Source organism: Tupaia chinensis, unplaced genomic scaffold, assembly GCF_000334495.1.
Source record: "Tupaia chinensis unplaced genomic scaffold, TupChi_1.0 Scaffold000273_1, whole genome shotgun sequence".
NCBI lineage: Eukaryota > Metazoa > Chordata > Mammalia > Scandentia > Tupaiidae > Tupaia > Tupaia belangeri.
In genome coordinates this window covers 1,373,752-1,385,141 of record NW_006159755.1, presented here as the reverse complement: position 1 = coordinate 1,385,141, position 11,390 = coordinate 1,373,752, and the positions used below count along the sequence as shown (strand labels likewise).

The 11,390-nt window shown below is 58.2% G+C and overlaps 1 protein-coding gene across 2 annotated transcripts; it reads right to left on the bottom strand.

Annotated features, from left to right (window-relative positions):
• SLC22A12 (solute carrier family 22 member 12) lies at positions 1-9,021 on the bottom strand. Of its 2 annotated transcripts, XM_006149848.2 has the most exons (10): positions 8,265-9,021; positions 7,353-7,456; positions 6,678-6,832; positions 6,434-6,602; positions 3,358-3,481; positions 3,081-3,196; positions 2,209-2,423; positions 1,666-1,774; positions 1,221-1,424; positions 1-755 (listed from the first exon to the last, which is right to left on the bottom strand). In XM_006149848.2, the coding sequence occupies exons 1-10, from the start codon at positions 8,664-8,666 to the stop codon at positions 692-694; spliced, it is 1,662 nt and encodes a 553-aa protein (XP_006149910.1). In that variant the 5' UTR covers positions 8,667-9,021; the 3' UTR covers positions 1-691. The 2 variants fall into 2 exon arrangements, with proteins under 2 accessions (XP_006149910.1, XP_006149909.1); XM_006149847.2 differs by lacking the exons at positions 6,434-6,602; positions 6,678-6,832 and having other exon boundaries at positions 8,265-9,017.
• Between the last annotated feature and the right edge of the window lie 2,369 nt (positions 9,022-11,390).

The following is an 11,390-nucleotide window of genomic DNA, read 5'->3' as shown; positions in this document are numbered from 1 at the left end:
GTCCAGGACTTGAACTGTAGTCAGCCATGTGGGGGTCCAGCGCCTTAATCACTATGTCACCTGCTGGGCTCCCTTTATCCACTCTTTATTCAATCCCTTGCACGGGTGCCCCTCCAGCCTGGCCCTGTGTGGATCCTGGGACAGGGGCAGTGGGACCTTCCCCACCCCCAGGGAAGTCATGGGCTCGGGGGAGGAGGGGAAGGGGGTTGGCCTGTGGGCTCCTGGAAGGAGGGCCACAGCCCTAGGTCTGGGGGCTCCTGAGGAGTGTGTCCCGGGAGGGGAGCGTCTCAGGTGTGGAGGTGGGAAGGGGATTGCAGGCAGAGGCCTGGCCAGCCTGGGGCTGAAGTGGGGCTAGGGGTGGGGAGGGGCCCGAGCAGGTGGGTCAGGCTGCCAAGGACCTCAGGGTGAAGCTGAGGAGCTGAGGCTCTGCTGCTCCAGGGGAGGCCGGGGAGGTTCAACCTCTGCTGACCTCGGAGCTCTGGGGGTGTGTGGGTGGAACAGGGAGCAGTGAGGGGCCCTCCTCCTCTCAGCAGCCACGATGTGTGGGGGTGGGGACTGTGTGGCTCCTTAGATAGCAAGAGAGGCAGCCCCGGGGTGGGGGCACTGGTGAGGGGAGGCCCCGGGCCCCTGGGAGATGGAGGCCTTTGCTGTCCTGCTTCTCTGACGGTCCCAGCACAGGCTTCCCGGGAGGCTAGAGCTGTGTGGACTTGAGGACCCAGTGCTCTGGGATGCTGCGTGCCACCTTCTTTGCTGTCCTGTTCAGGAAAGACATGAAAGGGCGTGTCTCGGGAATGCAGATGACCCCTGCCCCTTGACCTGTGTTCATCCCGAGGACTCAGGAAATACTGCTGCTATTCTCGGGGGCCAGACTTGCGCTCCCTGAGTACGTGATGGGGGTGGGTGGCAGTGCCAGCCCTGTCGGCCACCTGCGTGCGTTAGCAGTAGTCTGGGACCTTCCAAAGGGGACTTTCCTCCCCTGACCTCTCTCAAGGTGGATTTGGATCTAGGCCATTGTGTCTCCAGTGGTGGATGAGCAGAGGACAAAGCCCACGCTGCCAGCCAGAGACCCAGCCCTGGGTCTTCACTCTTCCAGATGTGTGGTGTGACTCTGGGCCCGTCCTATCTGTCTCTGGGCCTCTGCTTCTGCCTCTATCCAGGGGCCAGGCTGCCCAGTTCTGGGATTCCCTGTGTGGTGCTGGGTAAGTGACTGGCCCACTTACTGTTTCTGCACGTCTTCGATGGTGTCCGGCAGTGGCAAACTCTGGGTCTCGGGTAGCAGGAGTGCAGCCAGGCCACTCAGCACGGGCACCACCCCGTACACCAGCAGGGGCAGGGAGGGGCTATAGATGCCCAGCAGCCGGATCAGAGGTGCCAGGATGCCTCCTGCGCGGGATGCCATCTGGCCCAGGCCCACCGCGGTCATCCTGTAGACCCGGATACCTCGGTCACCCTGTGACCCGGATGCCCTGCCGCGGCCTCAGCCTCCACCCCGGCCCAGCCCCACTCGGCCCAGCAGGTCAGGTTGGGCCAGGACATACCTGGACAACTCTGAGACCACAGAGAAGAGAGGGTGCATGGCGTGAGCATCAAGTCTGGGGAAGCCCCCACCCACCTCAGCCCCGGGAGGCCAGGGCACCCCCTCCTTCGGCCCAGACACAGCCTCACCTGAGCACTGTGGGGAAGAGCTCGCCACTGTAGATGGTGACGCAGGTGAAGGCGGCGCCCACCCCTCCGAGCCCCAGCACGGCCAGGGCTGAACGCAGGGCCCCCATTTCTGTGGATGGAGGCGGGGTTAGCGCAACTGGTGTGCCCGGGGCCAGATTGGGGGGTGCCTTTAGCCCAGGCTCCTCCCCGCATAGCAGGCCTCGCTCTCCAAACCTTTGTGAGTCTACCTGGAGCCCAAACCCCACACATGCCCCAGGTCCTAAGTGACCTCACGGCCACCTCCCAATCTGCTCCCACTCGGTCACTCAGAGCCAGACCCCAGGCATCCTCCATGAGCCTCTTTCCTCCCCCTGCAATCCGCCCACGTCTCATTTTCTCTCTAGTCCCCGGCGCTGCCCCTCCACTCCGTCCTGCCTGCTGCCCCACCGCCGATGCTCCCAGCAGCCTCCTTCCACCTGGTCTAGCACACGGAGAGGAGGGGGCCACAGGCCTCTGTTCTTGGTATCCCTGGCCTCAGGGAAGCCCCCAGGCTCTGCGGCTCACCCCGGGGCACAAGCATGTTGGCCAGGATGCAGAGCCCGGCCAACACCAGGGACGCGGCCTGAGAGGGACGGCGGCCCAAACGGCGCAGCAGCAGCAGGGTGCCTGTCTTGGCGGGGAAGTCCACCACCCCCAGGAGCACCTGGAGCAGGAAGACGTTGCTGCCAAGGGCCTGCAGGTCCAGGGCGAGGCCATAGAAGGTGAAGCCAAAGGCGAACCTGGGGGCGAGGGCGGGGAGTGAGCTGGGGAGCAGCCTCCCGCTCCACCTACTGGCTTGGCACAGGTGGGTGCTGTGACCTCTCCGGATTACACCCGGGTCCCCTCGCCACCTCGCCAGTGTGGGACCCTGTGGCCAGGGGAGGCCTGGAGGGTGGATGAGGGAGAAGCCAGGGTATTCCTCCCTCCCTCTGTTTGGGGCTCTGGGAGTGATGGGTCCTGCTCCCTGAGCTGCCCCTCCTCCACCTCAGTGGTTCTGGCCCTTGCTGGGTGGTCCTGGGCCCAGGGTTCTGATAATACCACTCTGCCTCCCTAGTCCCTCCAGACGGGGTGGTGTGTCTCTGTCCGGGCTGGTCTCTGGACTGTCTCATCATGCTGGCACTTCTGTGCCCCCAGTGCCCTTGTGATAAACCCTCCCTCAATCTCTCCTATGGGCTCGGCCCCTGTTGAGTCCCCTCCTGAACCCGCCTGACCGGGACTCCTTCCTGCCAGGATGCTGACCGATAGGGGCGAGCGACCGCTGCAGGCTTTGACCTGGAGCTGTTCTCAGGTCCGTGGGCCCACTGGCACAGTTCCCCATGCCAGCCGCAGCCCCGATCCCTGTGGCAGGCCAGAGGCAGGGCTGGGCCCGGGGCCAGGGCGAGGGCTAGGGCATTTACCAGCACAGCGTGCAGACATAGGTCCGGAGGCGCAGGCCTGGTGTACGCAGCAGGGTGCTCAGGCTGGCGGGAGCCTGGCCCGAACTCAGCTCCTCCCGCATGGCCGAGTGCAAGACCTGCAGTGTGGGGGATGGGAGAGCACTGCTGGCAGTGGGGGCACTGGGCAGACCCTCCTCCCTGAGGTCCTCACCACGGGGAGCTGGAGCCCTCAGTCAGTATCTCAGGAGGCCCTCTGCAGGGCCCGGGTTCAAGCCCGGGGAGGGCCCGGCTGCCTCACCTCCTTGGTCAGAGTGTCCCCCACTGCCCTCTTCCCGTTGATGGCAGCCACCCTCCGCAGCTCCTGCAGGCCCCGCTCCAGCCTGCCCGTGATCAGCAGCCATCGTGCTGACTCTGCCAGCCACCTGGAGTGGAAACGGTATAGGAGGGGTCACTGCCTGAGGCCCCAGGACTGTGCCAGCCTCACTGCCCCTCTGTCCACCTTGCCCAAGGGAGTGGCCTTCCTGGCACCCACAGGCCCCAGGCTCAGGGTAGCTGAGATCAGTGGGCAGTTCTGCCTCCTTCTCCCACCTTCTCCCTCCTTCCGGCCTCCCTTCACTCCCCTGCCTCACTCAGGAACCAGACCTGGAGCTGTGAGGACCCTTACGGGCTGCTGGGGTCCCTCTTCTGTGCTGCACCTTCCCATGTCACACAGTCCTCCTGTCCACCCCGTGGCTGCATCTTCCAGCCTGAACACAGCTTCGCACCTACCCCGGGGCTCAGGCGCAGGGTCTAGGATGCCTCTAGCCTCCTCCTTCTGCACCTGGCCCGTCGCCAGTTCCTTCACCTCTCATGTTTGGCCGTCCCTGCTGCCCCAGCTCGCTTTGGGCCCTTTCATCCAGACTGGGACAGCAGCCACTGCTTCCCAGATGTCAGAGATCCCAAGGACCCAACCTCACCCTCTGGCAGGATCTCGCCCCCAGCACTAACCTGGCTCCTATGTTGGCACCAAACCAAGCTTGCCCTGTTTTTCCGCCCATGAGCCTCCCCCAGTGACCACTGCTGCATACCACCCCTGCCTCCAGAACATTGCCCATGGGGGTCCCCCGAGCAGCAGCCAGGGTGTGTCACCAGCTTCACCCCCCAAGCCTTGACTTCCTTCAGGGTTTGCAGAGCAGGGAGAGAAGGGGGGATTTGAGGTACAGATTAGAGGCGGAGATGACAGGCCCTCATGACCTGCTGGATTTGGGGGCAATAAGGAAGAGGGAGCTGTCATGGCCCTTGGGAGCTGTGGGCGTGGGTGAAACCAGCCAAGGGAGAGAACACGGACCATGCTCACTGTACAGTGCAGAGGCCACAATGTGATGGCAACTGGGCCATTGCGGGGGACCCTGGCAAGTGTTGGTGGAGAAGGGGGTGAAAACTCATTGCCATGAATTTGAGACTACCTGAGGCAGAGGGGGAAATGGGAGCAGCCTGTGCACACACTTCTCTCGAAGAGAAAGTGGTTTGAAGAGAGCAGAGGGGCTGCTGGGAGTAGTAGCCACAGGGTCATCCTCACATGCCCACGTTCACACAGGGGACCGTCTGTCTTGCTCAGCACTGCCATCCTGCTAGGTGTCTAGTAGTTACTTGCTGAATAAATGAAGCAATGAATGAATGAGGGCACTCCCACAGCACCTGTGTGGGCATGTCTGCCAGGGAAAGGGGGTTTAGCCCGGCATCAGCATGGGAGCACCAGGAGGGGTGACCTGGAATCCATTTGCTGACCTTCTCCCTTCGCCCTCCACCCTCTTGGTGATGGGGGCCGATCTGCCATCACAGAAGGCCACCTGTCAGGCACGATTGCCTCCTCACAGAGCTGCTGCATGAGATGGAATTGTCTCTTGCTCTGGGAATGACTGCAAGCTAATTGTTACTCCACTCCCGGCTGTTAGGCTGAGTGAGGTTTGTGGAGTTTGCCTTCCTCCCAGTGCGGGTGTGAGTGTTTGCTTTCCACTGTGCCTCTGCTTCATGCTTCCATCCATGCTCCCATCCACCCACCAATCCATCCACTCATTCACCCACCTGCCAATCCATCCATCCATCCATTCACCAATCCATCCACTCATCCCTCCATCCATCCATCCATTCATGAATCTATTCATCCATCCATTCAACAATCCATTCATCCATCCATTCACCAATCCATCCACTCATCCCTCCATCCATCCATCCATTCATGAATCTATTCATCCATCCATTCAACAATCCATTCATCCATCCATTCACCAATCCATCCATCCATCCACCAATCCATCCTTCCATGCACCTCTCCATCTAACCACCAATCTATCCATTTATGCATCCATCTGTCCATCTACCAATCCATTTATCTATCAACTAACACATCCACTACCCATGCATCCATCCACCCACCATCAATCCATCCATTCATCCATAAATGCCTCCATCCATCCATTCACCAATCCATTTATCTATTCACTAGCACATCCATCCATCCATCCATTGATCCATCCATCCACCTACAATCCATCTACCCACCCACCAATCCATCCATCCATCCTCCATGCATACATCCACCATCCATCCATCCACCAATCCATCCATCCATGTAAGCATCCATCCATCCATGCTTCCACCCACCAACTCATCCATCCATCCATCCATGTATGCATCCATTCATCCATTCATTCATCAAACCATCCATCCACCCATGCATCCATCCATCAACCAACCCATTCATCCAGACATCTTTGCATGTATCCATCTATTCATCCACCTACCCACCCACTCACCAATTAATTTATCTACTCATCCATCCATCCATTCATTTATCTAACTACTTTTCTACCCTTACCTATCTATTCATCCTTCCATCTATCCAACAAATATTTATGGTGCACCTACTATGTGCCAGATACTTAGTAAAAGCTCTGCCTGGTTTATTTCAGCGATGTTGGCATGTTCTAACCTCTCATACATGCCAGCATTGTGTGCAGACTATGGTCTCCAGACTATGGTCTCTTCTCATGACTGGGTCCCTGTTCTCTAGTGAACAGGCCTGGGTGCACGTATGCCAAGGTAGGCAGGGAAAGGAGGAGGGGAAAGGCAGGAAGGAGAAGGAGAAGGTTGAGTGGGAGAAGAGGCACGCAGAGGACTGGGACAGTGTCCTGGGCACCAGAGCCATCGCTGGGGCATCTGCAGGCTTGCGGCTGGTCTGCTGTGCTGGACTCCTGTGGCTTTCCTCCGTCCCATGCGCCCCAAACCTTCAGCATCCCTAGCCTCCTGCCCCCAGGGAAAAGAGAGTCCCATTCCCTCCGGGTGGAGAGTGGACAGGGTCTCCTCCGAGAATGGGGATGGGGCATGGCACCCACCACGAGTATGCAAAGCAGAGGAAGAAGGGGATGGAAACCACCAGCTGCAGCAGCGCCCAGTCACGCACACCGTAGGCCACTGCAGCCATCAGGACATGGCCGAAGCTGAAGCCCAGAGAGTTCATGGTCATCGCCAGGGGTCGGGCCTGTGCTGATGTCCACTCCATCACTGCAAGGAGACTGAGCGGTCACCCCTGGAGCCTGAGCGAAACCTCCCCTGCCTGACACCAGGTTGGGGACCTACTGAGAGTGGCTGTGTTCATCATGACGCCTGCCACAGCAAAGGCCAGCAGGAAACGGAACAGGCAGTACACGGGGAGGGCGGGGGCGAAGGCGGCCACCGTGCCTGGCACAGCCATCTGAAGGTAACTCCAGGTCAGCACCAGCCTGCGCCCAGACCTGTGCACACACACACACACACACACACACGCGCGCGCGCTGGGAAGGTGACGACCCATGGCTTGCCACAGCACCCACCACACGGGTCTGGACCAACGGGAGCCCACCCTGTGCTTACTGCTGAGCCAAGGTGGATGCTAAAGCGACACCCAGGGCTAGGCCCGCATTCTCCAGCCAGGAAAGGACCGTGAGCACAGGAGACCTCTAAAGTCCCAGCGGGGAACGTATTCGCGGTCACCAGGAGCACTGGGGAGCAGGTGTAGCAGGCACGTTTGATGCAAGCAATGACTCTACAACCCCGGAGTAGTCTGTGGGCCTGAGGCTCAGCGAGGGCGTGAAACTGGCTCAGGAGGCACAGCAGGGGCAGGTCCAAGGCCCACGCAGCATCCTGACCATAAGCAGGGAGCTTTCTAGACCTGGCTGTGGGAGGCCAGTTCAGGGCTGGTCAGGGCTGGGCCTGGAGTGTGGGGAGAGCCAGAAGAAGGGGGTCCTGCCCAGATCAGAGTGAGGGGATGCTCACCTGTCTGAGGCATGGCCACACACAGCAGCTCCCACCAGCATCCCAGTCAAGTAGATGGACTGGGACATGGGCTTCAGGGCCCGAGAGTCACACACCAGGTCCCACTGATGGAAGAGGAGGGAGGCTGAACGCAGGTGGGAAGAGGCCGAAGAATGAATGGGGAGGCCCCCAGGGAGCTTGCCTGGGGTGACTGGCTTGGCAACCTCTAGGGTCGTATATTAGGCCCCCCTGTGGGACAAGTGTGATTTGGCTTTGAGAGGACTAGCCTGTCACCCCTTACCTAAGCTTCTCCATGGCTCCCTATTGCCCAATGGATCAGGGATCAAGCCTCCCCTACCTGTTGCCCCCTCATCCCTCTCAACTGTAGCAGTGACCCGCTTCTCACCTCCTATAGGAGTCACTTGCCTCCTGCCCCATACAAAGATCTCCCTTCCCACTCACTAGGACTAGCCGCTCCTCCCCTTTTGCCCAAGATTTGCCTAAGTCCCCTTCTGGGAAGCCCTCTGGGAGTGTGTGCTTTGCCTTCCAGGAACTCGGTGAATAGTCACTGAGTCCCCTGCGCACTGAGCCGCCTGGAGTCGCAGCTGACATATGTCAGTTGGGCTGGTTCTGAGCGAGGCCAGCAGGGCAGGCAGGACATGCAGGTGCAATCGCTCAGAGGTGCCCAGTCTCAGGTGCCACTCAGCACTTCCAGGAGCCCAGCTGCCATCCCTTGTAGGCAGACTCCTGCCCCCCAATTCCCTGTGGGGCATGTGGCTGCCCAGGGGCTGGCAGCCTTCCAGAGAGTGAGGAAGGCCTGGGAAGGTTCCCCCTTGCCCCTCAGGACTGGACCTTCTGGAGTCCAGCCAACCGCGATCTGCGACTTTGGCCTCCACGGTGCTGGGACTTGGGATGGGCGCGGGGAGCCCTTACCTGGGTCACGATGGTGGAGGTGAAAGTGCCGTGGTCGTAGACCCAGCCGTCCAAGCATGGCTCTGTGGCCGTCTCGCTCCAGTTGGTGGCTGTGGCATTGGGGTCCAGGAGTTGCCACTGCGGTTGGCGGAAGCGGCGACACTGGTGAGGCCCCTGGTTGGGACCTGGTGGAATGGAGACGGCCAGGAGGGCCTCGGGATCGAGGGCCCCTGGCACAGTGGTCTGGGCAGTGCCGTTGTCCAGGAGGGGCAGCCAACAGCGGTGGCTGGGCTCCGCGGCGGAGAAGTTTTCTATCATGTTATGGGTGGTGAGCCACATGATAGGGACCACCAAAGCCACTGTCTGGAGAACCTGGAACCTGCCCACGCTGCCTACTTGGTCCAGCAGTTCAGAAAATGCCATGGGGCCCACCTTAGACCTCAGGGAGGCGCCCCTTCACAGAGGCCAGCCCAAGGCACAGAGGCCAATGTGAGAGGTCTGCGTCCCCCACGGTGCACTCACAAGAGTCTCCCGCCAGACAGCCGGGAGCGTGTCACGGGCCACTGGTTTCGTTGACTAGCCTGGGCTCTGTGGGCGACTGTCCACTGCTGTCACTTGGCGTGGCTGCAACTGGGACCTGAGGCTGTGTGGAGTGATCTTGAGACCGCCAACATCACCCCAGAGACACGGCTGCCCCCAACCTCCAGAAAAAGCTCAATTCAGGAAGTGGGAAGCTTGGAGACTGAAGTCATCCAGACTGGAATTAAAGTGTGACCAGGTGGCACGTATGGAATAGGGTTCAGTAAGCACTTCCTCAGTCAAAGTTTAACCCAGTTCCAAGGGAGGCATGAATGCAAAAGGGCAGCAACTTCTCCAGCCCTCCAGTCAGGCAGAGGCCAGCTGCCTGGCCTGTGATGGGTCTGGAGACGCTTGGGCTCTGAGTCATAGGGTGGCCGTGATAGGGCCGTGGCTGTCTCAGGAGACAAGAGCAGGGGATCCTCCCAGTCTTGGGACTGGCCTGAGCCTGGAGCAACATCCCGTGCTGAAGACACTGGTCGGCTGTGAGTGCCTCTTTCTTGGCCCCGGTGACTGCAGCCACAGCCCTCACTTCTGCTCACTTGCTGTCATCAATGACCCTCTCCTGGAGCCCTCAGTGGAGTGCCCACTGTCCCCAACCAGAGAAATCCTCAATCTCTATTTGCCTAAAGCCAGCCCGATCTCTCCCTCTCCCTGAGTCCACTCCCCACAGGGGCTGCACACTGGCTATGGCCTCTCTGCACAGCTCCCACCCAGGAGCCCAGGGTCTTGGTTCTCCTCTGGCTCCTCACCCCACACTCACATTGGCGGCTAACCCCTGCTGATTTCGCCTCCTCAGGATTTCTCCCAATCTCACATCTCTCCCTCCACAGCTGTCTCTTTCCTGGTCTTCTAGCCTCTGCCCCTGCACCTTCTGCCCGTGCCCTCACTGCAAACCCTCTTGTCAAGTCTTGCTTGAAAGCCACGGTGGGCTCCCGGTCAACAACAGCTAGCAATGCCTTACCACAGGAGGGGGCAGGCAGCAGTGGGTATTGGGATGGGTGTCAGGAAAGGTTGGACCTGGTGGAGATCCCTACTTCCATTGTGACAGTTAATCCTCTAGGCTAAAGGGCCAGAAACACAAAGCAGCAAATAATTGTGTGTGTGTGTTAGTACATGTGTATAGGCATGCATGCAAATGCGTGTACATTCATGTGTACATGAGCACATGCGTGTGTGTGGTGCAGCAGTGATAGCAGCCCAGCCATTTGTTCTCATGTGCTTTGGCCACAGATTGCCCATGCAGGAATTATCCACCCCACCCCACCCCACCCTGCACCATCTGCATCTTTTTGTCTCAGCCTCTCTTCCCTCCGCTCTTCTGTAGTGCACACCAACCTCTGCCGTCCCGGACTCTGTGTCCTGACCCATCCACTGCTTCCCACCATGTGCTCTGGGCTGGCTCACTGAGTTTGCCCTTCCTCGCACTGTACCCCAGCCAAGAATGCCAGCACCAGGCTCACCTTGGGCCACATTTCTACATGGACTATGAGTGTCTCCTCCCTCAGAGGCTCTCCTTGCTTCTTCTTTCCTATACTCAGGGCTTGGAGTTGCAGGAGATCCATCTTTTAAAATTTGCAGTAGGGAGTGTGTGCTTGCTGGAGGGGGAGAAGTCACCTGGGGGTATAGTCACACACACCACAATCCCTCCTGCTCTATTCTCGTCTCAGAGTTTAGGCACACATGCACACACATCCAGTGTGATTTACGAGCTGCTGGGTTTGGAACTCGAACCATGCAGTCAGTCATGTGGGGATCTGGCTGCCTTAACTACCATGCCACCTGCTGGCCCTGGAGACCCATCTTTACACTGTCTGTCCTGCATTCTTATGACATTGGCCCTGGAGAGCAGGGACCCTTCTTCAGACCCTCCTTGGAACCCAGCACTGGCTTGGAAAGTCCCATGAAGGTTTGCTGAAGTGCCTTGGTGGATTTTTTAAAAGAAAAATAACTTCCCTTTTTTCCTGGTTATAAATCAGTTTATACACCTCTCCGAAAATTCAGAAAATATTGAAAGGTGTAACAAACATAAAACTAATTCTAAACTCACCAACTAGTAATAGTCATTGTTTACATTTTGGCCTATGTCCAGACTTTGTTTTAGTAATGGCAGGTTCAGCTTCATTAGCTTGAGCTGCCAAATAAGCTTAACATTTCCTTTTGTGAAATCCAAATAAAAAGCCTCTGACTTTAAATTAGTGATTTTAACCTGTTCACATTTATTGTGATTACTGATATGTTTGGCTTTATGTTTTCTTCTTTACCATGTTTTCTTTTAAATCTTTCTGTCTTCCTATTTTTTAAAGAAAAATTATTTCTCTATTTTATTTGTGATAGATAATGAGAGAAAGAGAGAGACCCTCCATAGGGTCTTGTAATGCCTTGATCCCCTTCCCCTACCCGCCAGCTCATCAGGATCTTGGGCATGCACACACATTACTGGCACAGTTCAGTTGAATTGGGAGGGGATCTGAACCTGCAGTCAGCCATGTGGCTTCTAGCACTATAGTCCAGTACAGCTACCTACTCGGACATCTAGGCTGGGCCATCCTTGTTCCCATTTTTCAATTG